The sequence below is a fragment of the Physeter macrocephalus genome, chromosome 11 (assembly GCF_002837175.3).
Source record: "Physeter macrocephalus isolate SW-GA chromosome 11, ASM283717v5, whole genome shotgun sequence".
NCBI classification, from domain to species: Eukaryota; Metazoa; Chordata; class Mammalia; order Artiodactyla; family Physeteridae; genus Physeter; species Physeter macrocephalus.
In genome coordinates, this window is record NC_041224.1 from 36,688,267 (window position 1) to 36,708,096 (window position 19,830).

Here is a 19,830-nt window from a genome sequence, read left to right on the forward strand (position 1 = left end):
AATGAGATATAATCTCACACCGGTCAGAATGGCCATCATCAAAAAATCTACAAACAATAAATGCTGGAGAGGGTGTGGAGAAAAGGGAACACTCTTGCACTGTTGGTGGGAATGTAAATTGATACAGCCACTATGGAGAACAGTATGGAGATTCCTTAAAAAACTACAAATAGAACTACCATACGACCCCGCAATCCCACTACTGGGCATATACCCTGAGAAAACCATAATTCAAAAAGAGTCAGGTACAAAATGCAGCTCTATTTACAGTAGCCAGGAGATGGAAGCAACCTAAGTGTCCATCATTGGATGAATGGATAAGGAAGATATGGCTCATAGAGACAATGGAATATTACTCAGCCATAAAAAGAAACGAAATTAAGTTATTTGTAGTGAGGTGGATGGACATAGAGTCTGTCATACAGAGTGAAGTAAGTCAGAAAGAGAAAAACAAATACCATATGCTGACACATATATATGGAATAAGAAAATAAAAAAAGGTCATGAAGAACCTAGGGTAAGACAAGAATGGAGACACAGACCTACTAGAGAATGGACTTGAGGATGTGGGGAGGGGGAAGGGTAGGCTGTGACAAAGTGAGAGTGGCATGGACATATATAAACTACCAAACGCAGAATAGATAGCTAGTGGGAAGCAGCTGCATAGCACAGGGAGATCAGCTTGGTGCTCTGTGACCACCTAGAGGGTGGGATAGGGAGGGTAGGAGGGAGGGAGACGCCAGAGGGAAGAGATATGGGAACATGTGTATATGTATAACTGATTCACTTTGTTATAAAGCAGAAAGTAACACACTACTGTAAAGCAATAATACTCGAATAAACATGTTAAAAAGAAAAAGAATAGGGACGGGACCTGCACCTCTGGGAGTGAGCTGTGAAGGAGGAACAGTTTCCACACACTAGGAAGCCCCTTCACTGGTGGAGACGGGGTTGGGGGCAAGCTTTGGAGCCATGGAGGAGAGCGCAGCAACAGGGGTGCAGAGGGCAAAGCGGAGAGATTCCCGCAGAGGATCGGTGCCAACCAGCACTCACCAGCCTGAGAGGCTTGTCTGATCACCTGCGGGGGCGTGAGGGGGCTGGGAGCTGAGGCTCCGGCTTCGGAGGTCAGATCCCAGTGAGCGGACTGGGGTTGGCTGTGTGAACACAGCCTGAAAGGAGCTAGTGCGCCATAGCTAGCCAGGAGGGCAAAGCGGAGAGATTCCCGCAGAGGATCGGTGCCAACCAGCACTCACCAGCCTGAGAGGCTTGTCTGATCACCTGCGGGGGCGTGAGGGGGCTGGGAGCTGAGGCTCCGGCTTCGGAGGTCAGATCCCAGTGAGCGGATCTGTGAACACAGCCTGAAAGGAGCTAGTGCGCCATAGCTAGCCAGGAGGGAGTCCGGGAAAAAGTCTGGACCAGCCTAAGAGGCAAGAGACCATTGTTTCGGGGTGAGCAAGGAGAGGGGATTCAGAGCACTGCCTAAATGAGCTCCAGAGACGGGCGTGAGCCGCGACTGTCAGCGCGGACCCCAGAGACGGGCATGAGACGCTAAGGCTACTGCTGCAGCGACCAAGAAGCCTGTGTGCAAGCACAGGTCACTATCCACACCTCCCCTCCCAGGAGCCTGTGCAGCCCGCCAATGCCAGGGTCCCGTGATCCAGGGACAACTTCCCCAGGAGAACACACGGCACGGCTCAGGCTGTTGCAAGGTCACGCTGGCCTCTGCCGCCACAGGCTTGCCCCGCATTCCATACCCTTCCCTCCCCCTGGCCTGAGTGAGACAGAGCCCCCAATCAGCTGCTCCTTTAACCCCGTCCTGTCCGGGCAAGAACAGACACCCTCAGGTAACCTATACGCAGAGGCAGGGCCAATCCAAAGCTGAACCCCAGGAGTGGTGCGAACAAAGAAGAGAAAGGGAAGTCTCTCCCAGCAACCTCAGGAGCAGCGGATTAAACCTCCACAACCAACTTGATGTACCCTGCATCTGTGGAATACCTGTATAGACAACGAATCATCCCAAAATTGAGACAGTGGACTTCAGGAGCAACTGTAGACTTGGGGTTTGCTATATGCGACTGACTGGTTTCTAGTTTTATGTTTATCTTAGTTTAGTATTTAGAGTTTATTATCATTGGTAGATTTGTTTATTGATATGGTTGCTCTCTTCTTTTTAAAAAAAATATTTATTTCTTTTTTCTCTTATTGTGAGTGTGTATATGTATGCTTCCGTGTGTGATTTTGTCTGTATAACTTTGCTTTTACCATTTGTCCTAGGGTTCTGTCTGTCCGTTTTCTTTTGTATTTTTTTAAATATAATTTTTAGTGCTTGTTATCATTGGTGGATTTGTTTTTTGGTTTGGTTCCTCTCTTCTTTTTTTTTTATTACTTTTAAATTATTTATTTTTCACAATTTAAATTATTTTTATTTTAATAACTTTATTCCTTTATTCCTTTTTAATAACTTTTATTCCTTTTCTTTTTTTCTTTCTTTCTTTATTTCTCCCTTTTCTTCTGAGCCGTGTGGATGACAGGGTCTTGGTGTCCCGGCTGGGGGTCAGGCCTCTGTCTCTGAGGTGGGAGAGACAAGTTCAGGACATTGGTCCACCAGAGACCTCCCGGCTCCACATAATATCAAATGGCGAAAGCTCTCCCAGAGATCTGCATCTCAACGCTAAGACCCAGCTCCACTCAACGACCAGCAAGTTACACTGCTAGACACCCCATGCCAAACTAGCAAGACAGGAACACAAACCCACCCATTAGCAGAGAGGTTGCCTAAAATCATAATAAGGTCACAGACACCCCAAAACGCACCACTGGATGCGGTCCTGTCCACCAGAAAAACAAGATCCAGCCTCATCCACCAGAACACAAGAACCATTCCCCTCCACCAGGAAGCCTACACAACCTACTGAACCAACCTTAGCCACTGGAGGCAGACACCAAAAACAACAGGAACTATGAACCTGCAGCCTGCAAAAAGGAGACCCCAAACAGAGTAAGTTAAGAAAAATGAGAAGACAGAGAAACACACGGTAGATGAAGGAGCAAGGTAAAAACCCACCAGACCAAACAAATGAAGTGGAAATAGGCAGTCTACCTGAAAAATAATTCAGAATAATGATAGTAAAGATGATCCAATCTCTTGGAAATAGAATGGAGAAAATACAAGAAACGTTTAACAAGGACCTAGAAGAACTAAAGAGCAAACAAACAATGATGAACAACACAATAAATGAAATTAAAAATTCTCTAGGAAGAATCAATAGCAGAATAACTGCTGTAGAAGAACGCATAAGTGACCTGGAAGATAATAAGTGGAAAAACTACTGCAGAGCAGAATAAAGAAAGAAGAATGAAAAGAATTGAGGACTGTCTCAGAGACATCTGGGACAACATTAAACGCAACAACATTCACATTATAGGGGTTCTAGAAGAAGAGAAAAAGAAAGGGATTGAGAAAATATTTCAAGAGATTATAGTTGAAAACTTCCCTAATATGGTAAAGGAAATAGTCAATCAAGTCCAGGAAGCACAGAGAGTCCCATACAGGATAAATCTAAGGAGAAACATGCCAAGACACATATTTATCAAACTATCAAAAATTTAATACAAAGATAAAATATTAAAAGCAGCAAGGGAAAAACAACAAATAACATACAAGGGAATCCCCATAAGGTTAACAGCTGATCTTTCAGCAGAAACTCTGCAAGCCAGAAGGGAGTGGCAGGACATATTTAAAGTGATGAAAGGGAAAAACCTACAACCAAGATTACTCTACCCAGCAAGGATCTCATTCAGATTTGATGGCGAAATTAAAACCTTTACACACAAGCAAAAGCTAAGAGGATTGAGCACCACCAAACCAGCTTTATAACAAATGCTAAAGGAACTTCTCTAGGCAGGAAACACAAGAAAAGGAAAAGACCTACAATAACAAACGCAAAACAATTAAAACAATGGGAATAGGAACATACATATTGATAATTTCCTTAAATATAAATGGATTAAATGCTCCAACCAAAAGACATAGACTGGCTGAATGGATAGAAAAACAAGACCCGTATATATGCTGTCTACAAGAGTCCCACTTCAGATGTAGTGACACATACAGACTGAAAGTGAGGGGATGGAAAAAGATATTCCATGCAAATGGAAAACAAAAGAAAGCTGGAGTAGCAATTCTCATATCAGACAAAATAGACTTTAAAATAAAGACTATTACAAGAGACAAAGAAGGATACTACATAATGATCGAGGGTCAATCCAAGAAGCAGACATAACAACGATAAATATTTATGCACCCAACACAGGAGCAACTCAATACATAAAGCAAATGGTAACAGCTATAAAAGGGAAAATTGACAGTAACACAATAATAGTAGGGGACTTTAACACCCCACTTTCACCAATGGACAGATCATCCAAAATGCAAATCAATAAGGAAACACAAGCTTTAAATGATACATTCAACAACATGGACTTAATCAATATTTATAGGACATTCCATCCAAAAACAACAGAATACACTTTCTTCTCAAGTGCTCATGGAACATTCCCAGGATAGATCGTATCTTGGATCACAAATCAAGCCTTGGAAAAGTTAAGAAAACTGAAATCATATCAAGTATCTTTTCTGACCACAATGCTATCAGACTAGATATCAATTACAGGAAAAAATCTGTAAAAAAATACAAACACAGGGAGGCTAAACAATACACCACTTAATAACCAAGAGATCACTGAAGAAATCAAAGAGGAAATCAAAAAAGAAAACAAAGAGGAAATCAAAAAATACCTAGAAACAAATTACAATGAAAACATGACAGCCCAAAACCTATGGGATGCAGCAAAAGCAGCTCTAAGAGGGAAGTTTATAGCAATACATTCCTACCTCAAGAAACAAGAAACATTTCAAATGAACAACCTGACCTTACACCTAAAGCAATTAGAGAAAGAAGAACAAAAAACCCCCATAGCAAAAGGAAAGAAATTATAAAGATCAGATCAGAAATAAATGAAAAAGAAATGAAGGAAACAATAGCAAATATCAATAAAACTAAAAGCTGGTTCTTTAAGAAGATAAACAAAATTGATAAACCATTAGCCAGAATCATCAAGAAAAAAAGGGAGAAGACTCAAATCAATAGAATTAGAAATGAAAAAGAAGTAACAACTGACACTGCAGAAATACAAAGGAGCATGAGAGATAACTACAAGTAACTCTGTCAATAAAATGGACAACCTGGAAGAAATGGACAAATTCACAGAAAAGCACAACCTTCTAAGACTGAACCAGGAAGAAATAGAGAATATAAACAGACCAATCACAAGCACTGAAATTGAGACTGTGATTAAAAATCCCCCAACACACAAAAGCCCAGGATCAGATGGCTTCACAGGTGAATTCTATGAAACATTTTGAGAAGAGCTAACACCCATCCTTCTCAAACTCTTCCAAAAAATATAGCATAGGGAGGAACACTCCCAAAGTCATTCTGCGAGGCCACCATCACCCTGATACCAAAATGAGACAAAGATGTCACAAAGAAAGAAAACTACAGGCCAATATCACTGATGAACATAGATGCAAAAATCTCAACAAAACACTAGCAAACAGAATCCAACAGCACATTAAAAGGATCATACACCATGATCAAGTGGGGTTTATCCCAGGAATGCAAGGATTCTTCAATATACACAAATCAATCAATGTGATAAACCATATTAACAAATTGAAGGAGAAAGACCATATGATCATCTCAATAGATGCAGAAAAAGCTTTCGACTAAATTCAACACCCATTTATGATAAAAACCCTCCAGAAAGTAGGCATAGAGGGAACTTACCTCAACATAATAAAGGACATACATGACAAACCCACAGCCAACTTCGTTCTCAATGGTGAAAAACTGAAACCATCTCCTCTAAGATGAGGAACAAGACAAGGTTATCCACTCTCACCACTATTATTCAACATAGTTTTGGAAGTTTTGGCCCCAGCAATCAGAAAAGAAAAAGAAACAAAAGGAATCCAAATCAGAAAAGAAGAAGTAAAGCTGTCACTGTTTGCAGATGACATGATACTATATACAGAGAATCCTAAAGATGCTACCAGAAAACTACTAGAGCTAATCAATGAATTTTATAAAGTAGCAGAATACAAAATTAATGCACAGAAATCTCTTGCATTCACTAATGATGAAAAATCTGAAAGAGATATTAAGGAAACACCCCCATTTACCACTGCAACAAAAAGAATAAAATACCTAGGAATAAACCTACCTAAGGAGGCAAAAGACCTGTATGCAGAAAATTATAAGACACTGATGAAAGAAATTAAAGACGATACAAACAGATGGACAGATATACCATGTTCTTGAATTGCAAGAATCAACATTTGTGAAAATGACTGTACTATCCAAAGGAACCTACATATTCAATGCAATCCGTATCAAACTACCAATGGCATTTTTCACAGAATTAGAACAAAAAATTTCACAATTTGTATGGAAACACAAAAGACCCCGAATAGCAAAAACAATCTTGAGAAAGAAAAACGGAGCTGGAGGAATCAGGCTCCTGGACTTCAGACTATACTACAAAGCTACGGTAACCAAGACAGTATGGTGCTGGAACCAAAACAGAAATATAGATCAATGGAACAGAACAGAAAGCCCAGAGATAAACCCACGCACATATGGTCACTTTATTTTTGATAAATGAGGCAAGAATATACAATGGAGAGAAGACAGCCTCTTCAATAAGCGGTGCTGGGAAAACTGGACAGGTACATGTAAAAGAATGAAATTAGAACACTCCCTAACACCTGCTGGGAAAACTGGACAGGTACATGTAAAAGAATGAAATTAGAACACTCCCTAACACCATACACAAAAATAAACTCCAAATGGATTAAAGGCCTATATGTAAGGCCAGACACTATTAAACTCTTAGAGGAAAACATAGGCAGAACACTCTATGACAAATCACAGCAAGATCCTTTTTGACCCACCTCCTAGAGAAATGGAGATAAAAACAAAAATAAACAAATGGGATCTAATGAAACTTAAAATGTTTTGCACAGCAAAGGAAACCATAAACAAGACAAAAAGACTACCCTCAGAATGGGAGAAAATATTTGCAAATGAAGCAACGGACAAAGGATTAATCTCCAAAATTTACAAGCAGCTCATGCAGCTCAATAACAAAAAATGAAACAACCCAATCCAAAGACAGGCAGAAGATCTAAATAGACATTTCTCCAAAGAAGATATACAGATTGCCAATAAACACATGAAAGGATGCTCAACATCACTAATCATTAGAGAAATGCAAATCAAAACTACAATGAGGCATCACCTCACACCGGTCAGAATGGCCATCATCAAAAAATCTACAAACAATAAATGCTGGAGAGGGTGTGGAGAAAAGGGAACGCTTTTGCACTGTTGGTGGGAATGTAAATTGATACAGCCACTATGGAGAACTGTATGGAGGTTCCTTAAAAAACTACAAATAGAACTACCATATGACCTGGCAATCCCACTACTGGGCATACACCCTGAGAAAACCATAATTCAAAAAGAGTCATGTACCACAATTTCATTGGAGCTGTATTTACAATAGCCAGGACATGGAAGCAACCTAAGTGTCCATCGACAGATGAATCGATAAAGAAGATATGGCATCTATATACAATGGAATATTACTCAGCCATAAAAAGAAAAGAAATTGAGTTTTTGTAGTGCGGTGGATGGACCTAGAGACTGTCATACAGAGTGAAGTAAGTCAGAAAGAGAAAAATAAATACCGTATGCTAACACATATATATGGAATCAAAAAAAGAAAAAAAGTGGTTCTGAAGAACTTAGGGGCAGGTGAGGAATAAAGATGTAGACATAGAGAATGGACTTGAGGACATGGGGAGGGGGAAAGGTAAGCTGGGACGAAGTGAGAGAGTGGCATGGACTTATATATACTACCAAATGCAAAATAGATAGCTAGTGGGAAGCAGCCCCATAGTACAGGGAGATCAGCTTGGTGTTCTTTGACCACCTAGAGGGGTGGGATAGGGAGGGTGGGAGGGAGATGCAAGAGGGAGGAGATATGGGGATATATTTATATGTATAGCTGATTCACTTTGTTGTAAAGCAGAAACTAACACACCATTGTAAAGCAATTATAGTCCAATAAAGATGTTAAAAAATAAAATAAAAAGCATAGGAAGATCAAAAAAAAAAAAAAAAGAGGCAAGGGAAAAAAAAAAAGGAACAGAGAGGACCCAGTTAAAAGAAAATCAGAAAAGGGAAAGCTCCAAATAATGCCACAAAAATAGGAAGGAGCATAAGAGAGTACTATGAACCTTTATACAGCTATAAAATGGACAACCAAGGAGAAATGCACAAATTCCTAAAAACAAAGAACCTCTTAAGACTGAATCAGGAAGAAACAGAAAATATGAACAGACCAATAACTAGTAATGAAATTGAATGGGTAATAATTTTTTTTAAAAACCCAAAGCAAATATCTAGAAGCAGTTTCATAGGTGAATTCTACCAAACATTTCGAAGAGTTTAAACCTATCCTTCTCAAACTAATCCTAAAAGTTGCAGAGGAAGAAATGCTTCTGAAATCATTCCATGAGGCTACCATTACCTTGATACCAAAACTAGACAAAGATATCACAAAAATAAATTACAGGCCAATATCACTAATGAACAGAGATGTAAATATGCTCCAACCAAATTTAAGAATACAATGAAAGGATCATATACCATAATCAAGTGTGATTTATCTCAGGGAAAATCAATTTATATGATACACCATATTAATGACTTGAGTAAAAATAATGTGCCCATCTCAGTAGATGCAGAAAAAGCTTCTGAAAAAATTCAACATCGATTTATGATAAAAGTTCTCAATAAAGTGGGTACAGAGGCAACCTACATCATCTTAATAATGGCCATATATGATAAATCCACAGGTAACATCATACTCAACAGTGAAAAGCTGAAAGCATTTTTCTCCAAGATCAGGAAAAGAGAAGGATGCCTACACTTGTCAATTTTATCAACATAGTATTGGTAATCCTAGCCACACCAAGTAGACAAGAAATAAAAATAAAAGAAACCCAAATTGGAACAAAAGACCTAAAAATGTCACTGTGTGGAAGATGGCATGATACTATACAAAAAAAGAAAAAAATCTTTAAGATTCCACCAAAATACTTCTAGAACTCATAAATGAATTTGCTTAAGTTGCAGGATACAAAATTACTAAACAGAAGTCTGTTGCAATTCTACATACTAAAAACAAACTTTCAGAAATTGAAACAAAGAAAACAATCTCATTTATATTAGCATCAAAAATAATAAAATACCTGGGAATAAGATTAACTAAGGAGGTAAAAGACTTGTACTCAGAAAAAAATAACAGACTAGGGAATCAAATCAAGATGGTGGAGTAGAAGAAAGTAGCACTCACATCCTTCCACAAATACATCTAAAATACTTCGACAAATGGAACAATTCTCACAGAACACCTACTGAACACTAGCAGAAGACCTCAAATACCTGAAAGGACAAGAAACATCTCCACGAAATAGGGTAGGATGAAAGAAAAAAAAAAAAAAGAGGTACTGGGACAGGACCTGTGCCCCTGGTAGGGAGGGAGCTGAAAGAGAGGAAATGTTTTTGCACCCTGGAAAGCCCTCTCAGCTGTGGGGAGATCACCTGGGACAGAAAGGGAGCAGAAGAGGCTCAGAGGAGAATGCAACAACTGGTTTGTGGCAGGCACAACAGAGACAGACCTACACAGACGGTCCCTGCCACTGCCCTGCACATCCCAGTCTGAGACACGCATCCACTGGTAGGGGTGGGTGCTGGGTGCTGGATCTCGGGGTCTAGAGGACAGACCCAGGGAGAGGACTGAGGTTGGCTGTGGAAACAGCATGAAGGGGCTGGAGTGTGGTACAGCCCTAAAGGGGGCTGTTCCCAGAAAAAGCCCGGACCTTCCATGGAAGTGAAGTGCCACTGTTAAGAGGTGCATGAAGGGAGGGGTGGGGCTGCCATTACAGCCTCTTTCTCCACACACAGGCCCCCACCTCTTCAGGCTCTGGGAGAGCATGCCCCAGCCACTACCTGGGGCTCAGTCCTCCGCGGGATCACGTGCCCAGCTGCCACTTCAGCAGGCTCTGGGAGTAGGTGCCAGTGGGTTGCCACACACAGAGGCAGGGCTGAAATCTCTCCCTGCAGCTGCATCACCTGCAGATTTAAACCTCCGCAGTTGGATTTGTAAATTCAGCACCTGCAGGACATCCGAGTGGACAACGGGTGCTCCTGTGGCTGGGACGGGTCTGGCCTAAGCAGCTGTGGGCTTTGTGGGTGCACGAACGTGGGTGCATGCACGTGGGTGCATGAACGTGGGTGCCTGCACATGGGTGCTGGGCTGGGCCAGGGTCTGAGCTGCCCCCATAGATCCCACAGTGGGTCTGGATGTGTGACTAATGTGGTCCTGGTACCTGACTTCAGTGGATCTGTGCTGGTGGCCTTGTGAAAACAATGCCTGAGGGACACCAGGGCCAATTGCTAGAGTTTCCAAGGTTGAGACAGGACCGAGGGCAGTGCCAACAACAGTGTACTTTGTGAACCCGCACAACAGATGACAAGTGACACAACAGAGCCTGTTGCTCACCAGTGAACAGCTCTGGCAGAGGAATAGTCAGTGGCTCGTCTCCCAGTGGGAGCACTCCAATCCCATCTACCTCACACTGCAGCCCAGAAACGTAGCTCAGAAACAGATCTGGTGGCTTTTACTCCAACAACTAGGGAGCAGACCCTGCCCCTGACAGGGAAGTGACAACCACAGAGCAAAGAGGAGGCCCCACTCAATACCCAGTGAAGGCTCTGGTCACCACAACAGCAGTCACATGTCCTATCAATGGCCACCATACACTTAGGAAAGACATGGCAGGCATCCACACTAAAAACAGCCCTCACACCAAAAAATGTTAAATCCACACAAGCTATGCAGGGATGTTCCCACATACAAACACCCCTCCAAGACCACAGTAGATAACTGTTTCTCCTAAACTCACAGAGCAACAGAAATATAAGTAAAATGAAGCAGAGGAACCACTCCCAGTTAAAAGATCAAGAGAATTCTCCTGAAAGAACACAAAATGAAAATGACCTCTTCAATCTAAGAGACACTGAGTTCAAAAAGGAGATAATGAAAATACTGACGGAATTAAGAAAGGCTATGGACAGAAATGCATATCACTGTAAAAAGGAACTAGAAACTATAAGGAGCCACCAAGAAAAATTAGAAAATTCATTCACTGAAACAAAAGCTGAGCTAAAGGCAATGAATAACAGAATGAATAATGCAGAAGAATGAATAAGTGATCTGCAAGATAGAATAATGGAAATCACCCAATCAGGACATCAGACAGAAAACCTAATGAAAAAAGTTGAAAGCAGTAAAAGAGACCTGTGGGATAATATAAAGTGTGCCAATCTATGCATAATAGGGGTCCCAGAGGAGAAGATAGAGAAAAAGGGACTGAAAATGTATTTGAAGAAATTATGGCTGAAAACTTCCCTAACCTAAAGAAGGGAACAGATATCCAGGGACAGGAAGCACCCAAACAAGATGAAACCAAACAGACCTACACCAAGACATATTATAATAAAAGTGGCAAAATTAAAGAGAGGATTCTCAAGGCAGCAAGACAAAGAGTTCATTGCAAGGGAACCCCCATAAGGCTATCAGCTGATTTCTCCATAGAAACGTTGCAGGCAGGGAGGGAGTGGCAAGATATATTCATAATCAAAGTCCTGAAAGGGAAAAATCTGCAACCTAGGACACTCTACCCAGCAAGATTATCATTTCGAATAGAAGGAGAGATAATGAAATTCTCAGACAAGCAAAAACTAAAAGAATACAGCAATACTAAACCTATCCTAAAGAAAATATTGAAAGGCCTTCTCTAAATAGAAAAGTAGTAAGAATCTATATAAAAGAGAAAATTACAATGGGTGCACGAACGTGGGTGCATGCACGTGGGTGCATGAACGTGGGTGCCTGCACATGGGTGCTGGGCTGGGCCAGGGTCTGAGCTGCCCCCATAGATCCCACAGTGGGTCTGGATGTGTGACTAATGTGGTCCTGGTACCTGACTTCAGTGGATCTGTGCTGGTGGCCTTGTGAAAACAATGCCTGAGGGACACCAGGGCCAATTGCTAGAGTTTCCAAGGTTGAGACAGGACCGAGGGCAGTGCCAACAACAGTGTACTTTGTGAACCCGCACAACAGATGACAAGTGACACAACAGAGCCTGTTGCTCACCAGTGAACAGCTCTGGCAGAGGAATAGTCAGTGGCTCGTCTCCCAGTGGGAGCACTCCAATCCCATCTACCTCACACTGCAGCCCAGAAACGTAGCTCAGAAACAGATCTGGTGGCTTTTACTCCAACAACTAGGGAGCAGACCCTGCCCCTGACAGGGAAGTGACAACCACAGAGCAAAGAGGAGGCCCCACTCAATACCCAGTGAAGGCTCTGGTCACCACAACAGCAGTCACATGTCCTATCAATGGCCACCATACACTTAGGAAAGACATGGCAGGCATCCACACTAAAAACAGCCCTCACACCAAAAAATGTTAAATCCACACAAGCTATGCAGGGATGTTCCCACATACAAACACCCCTCCAAGACCACAGTAGATAACTGTTTCTCCTAAACTCACAGAGCAACAGAAATATAAGTAAAATGAAGCAGAGGAACCACTCCCAGTTAAAAGATCAAGAGAATTCTCCTGAAAGAACACAAAATGAAAATGACCTCTTCAATCTAAGAGACACTGAGTTCAAAAAGGAGATAATGAAAATACTGACGGAATTAAGAAAGGCTATGGACAGAAATGCATATCACTGTAAAAAGGAACTAGAAACTATAAGGAGCCACCAAGAAAAATTAGAAAATTCATTCACTGAAACAAAAGCTGAGCTAAAGGCAATGAATAACAGAATGAATAATGCAGAAGAATGAATAAGTGATCTGCAAGATAGAATAATGGAAATCACCCAATCAGGACATCAGACAGAAAACCTAATGAAAAAAGTTGAAAGCAGTAAAAGAGACCTGTGGGATAATATAAAGTGTGCCAATCTATGCATAATAGGGGTCCCAGAGGAGAAGATAGAGAAAAAGGGACTGAAAATGTATTTGAAGAAATTATGGCTGAAAACTTCCCTAACCTAAAGAAGGGAACAGATATCCAGGGACAGGAAGCACCCAAACAAGATGAAACCAAACAGACCTACACCAAGACATATTATAATAAAAGTGGCAAAATTAAAGAGAGGATTCTCAAGGCAGCAAGACAAAGAGTTCATTGCAAGGGAACCCCCATAAGGCTATCAGCTGATTTCTCCATAGAAACGTTGCAGGCAGGGAGGGAGTGGCAAGATATATTCATAATCAAAGTCCTGAAAGGGAAAAATCTGCAACCTAGGACACTCTACCCAGCAAGATTATCATTTCGAATAGAAGGAGAGATAATGAAATTCTCAGACAAGCAAAAACTAAAAGAATACAGCAATACTAAACCTATCCTAAAGAAAATATTGAAAGGCCTTCTCTAAATAGAAAAGTAGTAAGAATCTATATAAAAGAGAAAATTACAATTGGAAAATAAATCACTTAAATAAGTCAGTACACACATTTAAAAAAAAAAAAGAAAAATTTTCTGTGAAAGTGATGATAACCACAAGGAACAGTAAAAGGATAGACATGAAGATGTAAAAGAGGACATCTAAATCACAAAATGTGGGGAAGGAGAGGAAGGAAATGTAGATTTTTTTCCCTAGAATATGTTTGAACCTATATGACTCCAGTCTAAGGCAAGTAAATATAAGAAGGGGTTAACGCACGTGAAAAACAGGGTAACCAGAAATCAAAAATATACAGTAGAGTCACAAAAACCAAAAAGAAGAAAATATAAGTATAATACAAAAGAAAACCATCAAAACACAAAAGGAAAAACGAAAGGACAAATAAAATATAAAATTAACAGGAAAACAGGGTTTAAAATGGCAATAAATACATATCTGTCAATAATTACCTTATGTGTCAATGGACTAAATGCTCCAATCAAAAGACACAGAGTGGCAGGTTGGATTAAAATACAAGAGCCTAAAACATGCCGACTACAAGAGACCCACTTTAGAGCAAAGGGCACACATAGATTGAAAGTGAGGACATGGAAGAAGATATTTCATGCAGACAGAAATGACAAGAAAGTCAGGATCCCAATATTTATATCAGACAAAATAGACTTTAAAACAAAGACTATAAAGAAAGACAAAGAAGGACACTATAAAATGATAAAAGGATCAATACAAGAAGAGAATATTACACTTGTCAACATATATGCACCCAACATAGGAGCACCCAAATACATAAAACAAATACTAACAGACACAGAGGAAGAAATCCTTCAATGTTGTGTGGAACAATGCTAAACCTATGCTAGGCTGGCTTAATCAACCTCTTCAATGCTGGGCCCAGAGGAGGCACCACCAGACGGAGGAGCTCCACCACCAGGGAAGCCCCCGGGCATTCCTCCTGGCATGCCTCCTGCGCTCTGGTACAGCTTGGTAATGATGGGGCTGCAGACTTTTTCCAGCTCCTTCTGCTGATGTTCAAATTCTTCCTTCTCTGCAGTCTGGTTCTTATCAAGCCAGTTGATTATCTCATTACACTTATCAAGAATTTTCTGGGGCTTCCCTGGTGGCACAGTGGTTGAGAGTCCGCCTGCCGATGCAGGGGACACGGGTTCATGCCCCGGTCCGGGAGGATCCCGCATGCCGCGGAGCGGCAGGGCCCGTGAGCCATGGCCGCTGAGCCTGTGCGTCCGGAGCCTGTGCTCCACAACGGGAGAGGCCACAACAGTGAGAGGCCCGTGTACCACAAAAAAAAAAAAAAAAAAAAAAAAGAATCTTCTGTTTGTCCTCATCATTAATCTTGCCTTGAAGTTTCTCATCCTCACCAGTAGCTTTCATATCGGAAGCATAGGATTCAAGACAATTCTTCGAAGACACCTTATCCCGCTGCTTCTCATCTTCAGCTTTATACTCCTCTGCTTCCTGAATCATGCGTTCAATGTCTTCCTTGCTCAAACGGCTCTTGTCATTAGTAATGGTAATCTTGTTCTCTTTTCCTGTGCGCTTATCCACAGCAGAGACATTGAGCATGCCATTGGCATCAATATCAAAAGTGACTTCAATCTGAGGAACACCACGGGGGGCAGGAGGTATGCCTGTGAGTTCAAACTTGCCAAGCAAGTTGTTATCCTTGGTCATGGCACACTCACCTTCATAAACCTGAATGAGTATACTGGGCTGGTTGTCTGAGTAGGTTGTGAAGGTCTGCGTCTGCTTGGTGGAAACGGTGGTGTTGCGCTTGATGAGGACAGTCACGACTCCACCAGCAGTTTCATTTCCAAGGGAAAGAGGAGTGACATCCAACAGCAGGAAGTCTTGAACATTTTCAGATTTGTCTCCAGATAAAATGGCTGCCTGGACAGCTGCACCATAAGCAACAACCTCATCAGGGTTGATGCTCTTACTCAGTTCTTTCCTGTTGAAGAAGTCCTGTAGAAGTTTCTGAATCTTGGGGATGTGGGTTGAACCACCCACCAGGACAATATCATGGATCTGAGACTTGTCTAGCTTGGCATCCCGAAGGGCTTTCTCCACAGGGTCCAGTGTGCCACGGAACAGGTCAGCATTCAGTTCTTCAAATCAGGCATGGGTAATTGAGGTATAGAAGTCGATTCCTTCATACAGGGAATCAATCTCAATACTGGCCTGGGTGCTGGAAGAGAGAGTGTGCTTAGCATGCTCACAAGCAGTACGAAGGTGACGGACAGCCCTCTTGTTCTCACTTATGTCCTTCTTGTGCTTGCGCTTGAATTCTGCAATAAAGTGGTTGACCATCCGGTTGTCAAAGTCTTCTCCACCTAAGTGGGTATCTCCAGCTGTAGATTTGACCTCAAAGATTCCATCCTCAATAGTGAGGATTGACACATCAAAAGTACCACCACCTAAATCAAAGATCAGCACATTTCTTTCTGCTCCAACCTTTTTGTCTAAGCCATAGGCAATAGCAGCAGCAGTTGGCTCGTTGATGATTTGAAGTACATTGAGCCCAGCAATAGTTCCAGCATCTTTGGTAGCCTGACGCTGAGAATCATTAAAGTAAGCGGGTACTGTGACAACAGCACTGGTAACAGTCTTCCCAAGGTAAGCTTCTGCTATTTCCTTCACCTTTGTCAAAACCATGGATGACACCTCCTCTGGATAAAAACTTTTTGTCTCTCCCTTGTATTCTACTTGAACCTTAGGCTTGCCTGCATCATTCACCATCATGAAAGGCCAATGCTTCATATCAGACTGGAAAACAGCATCATCAAATCTTCGTCCAATGAGGCGTTTGGCATAAAAAACTGTGTTGGTGGGATTCATTGCAACTTGGTTCTTTGCAGCATCACCAATCAATCGTTCGGTATCAGTAAAGGTGACATAGCTTGGGGTAGTTTGGTTCCCCTGATCATTGGCAATTATTTCCACCTTTCCATACTGGAAGATTGCAACTTGGTTCTTTGCAGCATCACCGATCAATCGTTCGGTATCAGTAAAGGCGACATAGCTTGGGGTAGTTTGGTTCCCCTGATCATTGGCAATTATTTCCACCTTTCCATGCTGGAAGACACCCACACAAGAATAGGTGGTGCCAAGATCAATGCCAACTGCAGGTCCCTTAGACATGGTTGCTGGAGCACAGGCCCAGGTCTATTGGAGGAGAAAACAGCAACCTATAGAGCTGCTGCCGCGTTCAACGAGATAGTAGTAGGAAACTTTAAATACCCCACTCTCATCAACAGACAGATCTTCCAGCCAGAAAAGTAATAGGGCAACAGAGATCCTAAATGATGTAATAGAACAGTTAGACTTAATTGATATTTTCAGGACATTACATCCAAAAAAGGTAGAATACCCATTCTTCTCAGGTGTACATGGAACTTTCTCAAGGATTGACCATATACTAGGGCACAAAACAAGACTCAAGAAATTTAAGACTACAGAAGTTATCTCAAGCATCTTTTCTGATCACAACAGTATGACACTAGAGATCAACCACAGAAGAAGAAACGAGAAAAAAAATTACATGGAAACTAAACAACATGCTACTAATAAACCAATGGGTCAACAATGAAATCAGAGAAGAAATTTTAAAATACCTTGAGACAAATGACAATGAAAACACAGCTATACAAAATCTATGGGATGTAACAAAAGCTGTTCTTAGAAGAAAGTTCATAGCAATACAGGCCTTCTTTAAGAAACAAGAAAAATCTCAAACAACCTAACCCACCACCTAAAAGAATTAGAAAGAAGAACAAACAAAACCTAAAGTCAGCAGAAGGAAGGAGATAATAAAGATCAGAGAGGAAATAAAATGTAGATTTAAAAAACAATACAAAAACCCCTCCCAAAAATACACACGAAGAGCTGGTTCTTTGAAATGGTAAACAAAATTGAAATACCTCTGGGCAGGCTCACCAAGAAAGAAAGAGAGAAGATCCAAATAAACAAAATAAATGAAAGAGGACAAATCACAACTGATACCACAGAAATACAAAAAAAAAAACCCATAAAAATACTATGAACAATTATATGCCAACAAGTTTGACAACCTAGAAGAAACGGACAACTTTCTAGAAACATACAGTCCACCAAAACTGAATCAAAAAGAAATAGATAGCTTGAACAGACCAATCCACTAGAAGTGAAATCGAATCTGTTATTAAAAAAAAACCTCCTTATACAAAAAAATTCAGGGCCAGATGATTTCACAAGTGAATTCTACCAAACATACAAGGAATAACTTGTAGTGATCCTACTCCAACTCTTCCAGAAGACTGAAGAGGAAGGAACACTCTCAAAGACATTCTATGAGGCCACCATCACCCTGATACCAAAACCAAAGACACTACCGAGAAAGAAAATTAGAGGCCAATATCTTTGATGAATATAGAGGCAAAAATTCTCAACAAAACATTAGCAAACCGAATCCACCAACACATAAAAAAGATCATACACCATGACCAAGTTGGATTCACACCAGAGTCACAAGGATATTTCAACATGTGCAAATCAATCAATGTGATACATGACATCAACAAAAGAAAAGACAAAAACACATGATCATCTCAATAGATGCAGAAAAATAATTCAAAAAAATTCAACATCCATTCATGACAAAAATCCTTACAAGAGTCGGTATACAGGGAACATATTGCAACATAATAAAGCTATTTATGACAAACCCACTACCAGTATAATAATACTGAAAAACTGAAAGCCTTCCCACTAAAATCTGGAACAAGACAAGGATGTCCACTCTCACCAGTTCCCTTCAACATAGTACTGGAAGTCCTAGCTGCAGCAATCAGACAAGAAAATGAAATAAAAGCTATTCAAATTGGTAGGAAAGAGGTAAAATTGTCACTATACACAGATGACATGATACTACTTATAGAAAACCCTAAAGACTCTACACAGAAAACAACTAGAACTGATAAACGAATTCAGCAAGGTAGCAGGATACAAGATTAACATACAGAAATTAGTTGCATTTCTTTACACTAACAATGAAGTATCACAGAGGGAATACAAACAAACAATTCTCTTTAAAATCGCATCAAAAAAAATAAACTACTTACGAATAAACCTCACTAAGAAGGTGAAAGACTTATATGCTGAGAACTACAAAACATTAACAAAGGAAACCAAGGATAATTCAAATAAATGGAAAGATATCCCATACTCTTGGAATGGAAGAATTAATACTGCTAAAATGGCCATACTACCCAAAGCAATCTATAGATTTAATGCAATTCCTATCAAATTACCCATGGCATTTTTCATAGAACTAGAACAAATAATCCTAAAATTTATATGGATCCATAAAACACCCAGAATTGCCAAAGTAATGCTGAGGAAAAAGAACAAAGCAGGAGGCATAACCCTCCCAGACTTCAGACAATACTACAAACCTACAGACATATGGATCAATGGAACAGAATACAATCCAGAAATAAACCTGCATACCTAGGGACAATTAATCTTCACCAAAGGAGTCAAGAATATACAATGGGGAAAAAGTCTCTTCAGCAAGCAGTGTTGGAAAAGTTGGACAGCTGCATGTAAATCAATGAAGCTAAAACACACCCTCACACCATACACGAAAATAAATTCAAAATAGCTTAAAGATTTAACTATAAGACACCATAAACCTCCTAAAAGAGAACATAGGCAAAACATTCTCTGACATATATCATAACAATGTTTTCTTAGATCAATCTCCCAATGTAAAAGAAATAAAGTAAGAATAAACAAATGGGACCTAATCAAACTTGCAAGCTTTTGCACAGCAAGGGAAATCATAAACAAAATGAAAAGACGACCTACAGACTGGGAAAATATTTGCAAATGATGCAACCAACAAGGGCTTAATTTCCAAAATATACAAACAGCTCATATAACTCAATAATAAAAAACAAACAACCCAATGAAAAATGGGCAGAAGACCTAAAGACATTTCTCCAAAGAAGATGTACAGATAGCCAATAAGCACGTGAAAATATGCTCATCGTTAATTAGAGAAATGCAAATCAAAAGTACAATGAGGTGCCACCACACACCAGTCAGGATGGTCATCATTAAAAAGTCTACAAGTAATAAATGTTGGAAAGGG

At 40.5% G+C, this 19,830-nt stretch overlaps 1 protein-coding gene across 1 annotated transcript; it reads right to left on the bottom strand.

Moving 5' to 3' along the window:
* Window positions 1-14,548: 14,548 nt before the first annotated feature.
* Window positions 14,549-16,858, bottom strand: LOC102983803 (heat shock cognate 71 kDa protein-like). Its single transcript, XM_055087875.1, is given in 3 exon segments — window positions 14,549-14,788; window positions 15,015-16,640; window positions 16,764-16,858. Coding segments are annotated over 3 exon segments (1,941 nt in total). The 5' UTR covers window positions 16,839-16,858.
* Between the last annotated feature and the right edge of the window lie 2,972 nt (window positions 16,859-19,830).